Source organism: Geospiza fortis, unplaced genomic scaffold (genome assembly GCF_000277835.1).
Source record: "Geospiza fortis unplaced genomic scaffold, GeoFor_1.0 scaffold299, whole genome shotgun sequence".
NCBI lineage: Eukaryota > Metazoa > Chordata > Aves > Passeriformes > Thraupidae > Geospiza > Geospiza fortis.
In genome coordinates, this window is record NW_005054549.1 from 75,770 (window position 1) to 76,340 (window position 571).

At 66.4% G+C, this 571-nt stretch overlaps 1 protein-coding gene across 1 annotated transcript in view; it reads right to left on the reverse strand.

The window, feature by feature from the left end:
* Window positions 1–571, reverse strand: part of LOC102045602 (perilipin-4-like) — an 8,406-nt gene that overhangs the window by 6,268 nt on the left and 1,567 nt on the right. Inside the window, 3 exon segments of the mRNA XM_031064021.1 lie at window positions 6–138; window positions 141–233; window positions 478–571. The exon segment at window positions 478–571 is cut by the window's right edge and continues 84 nt beyond it. Of these exon segments, the coding sequence (XP_030919881.1) occupies window positions 6–138; window positions 141–233; window positions 478–571 (320 nt within the window).

Consider the following 571-nt stretch of genomic DNA (forward strand, 5'->3'; position numbering starts at 1 on the left):
CCGAGCGCGTCCTGGCCACGGCCCCGCTCACCGTGCCCGACAGCAGCTCCCTGGTCCCGGCCACCACCTGCCAGGGCACAGCCCCAGGACAGCTTGTCCCCGCGGCTCAGCCAGCCCCGGAGCCTGCCCGTGCCCCCCGGGTGGCGTTACCCTCTCGGGGCGCTGCTGCAGCACGGGCAGCTTCTCCTCCAGCTTGTCCAGCCCTCTGCAGGCAAACTTGTTGGCGGTGGAAACTGGGGATGGGAAAAGAGGTGGGTTTAGAACCCTGCTGCCCTGCAGGAGCTCTGCCAGGGCAGGGTTTGGGGTACCCCAAAACCTGTGGGGTGTTTCCCCTCCAACCCTCCAGCTCCTCCTGCCCTGTATTCATTGCTGATACAAACTGGAGATGGGAAACCAGGTCTTCCTTCTCCTGGTTCCTCACAAGCCAGTTTTGGGGTCCCCCATCCCTGTAGGGTGCTGTCCCCTCCCCGCACTCACTCTGGGGCTCCAGCCGGGTGAGGAGGGGCTGGGCCCCGCTCACCGCTGCCGCCGTCAGCGTCTTCACGCCCTTCTCAGCCACATCGCAGCCGGA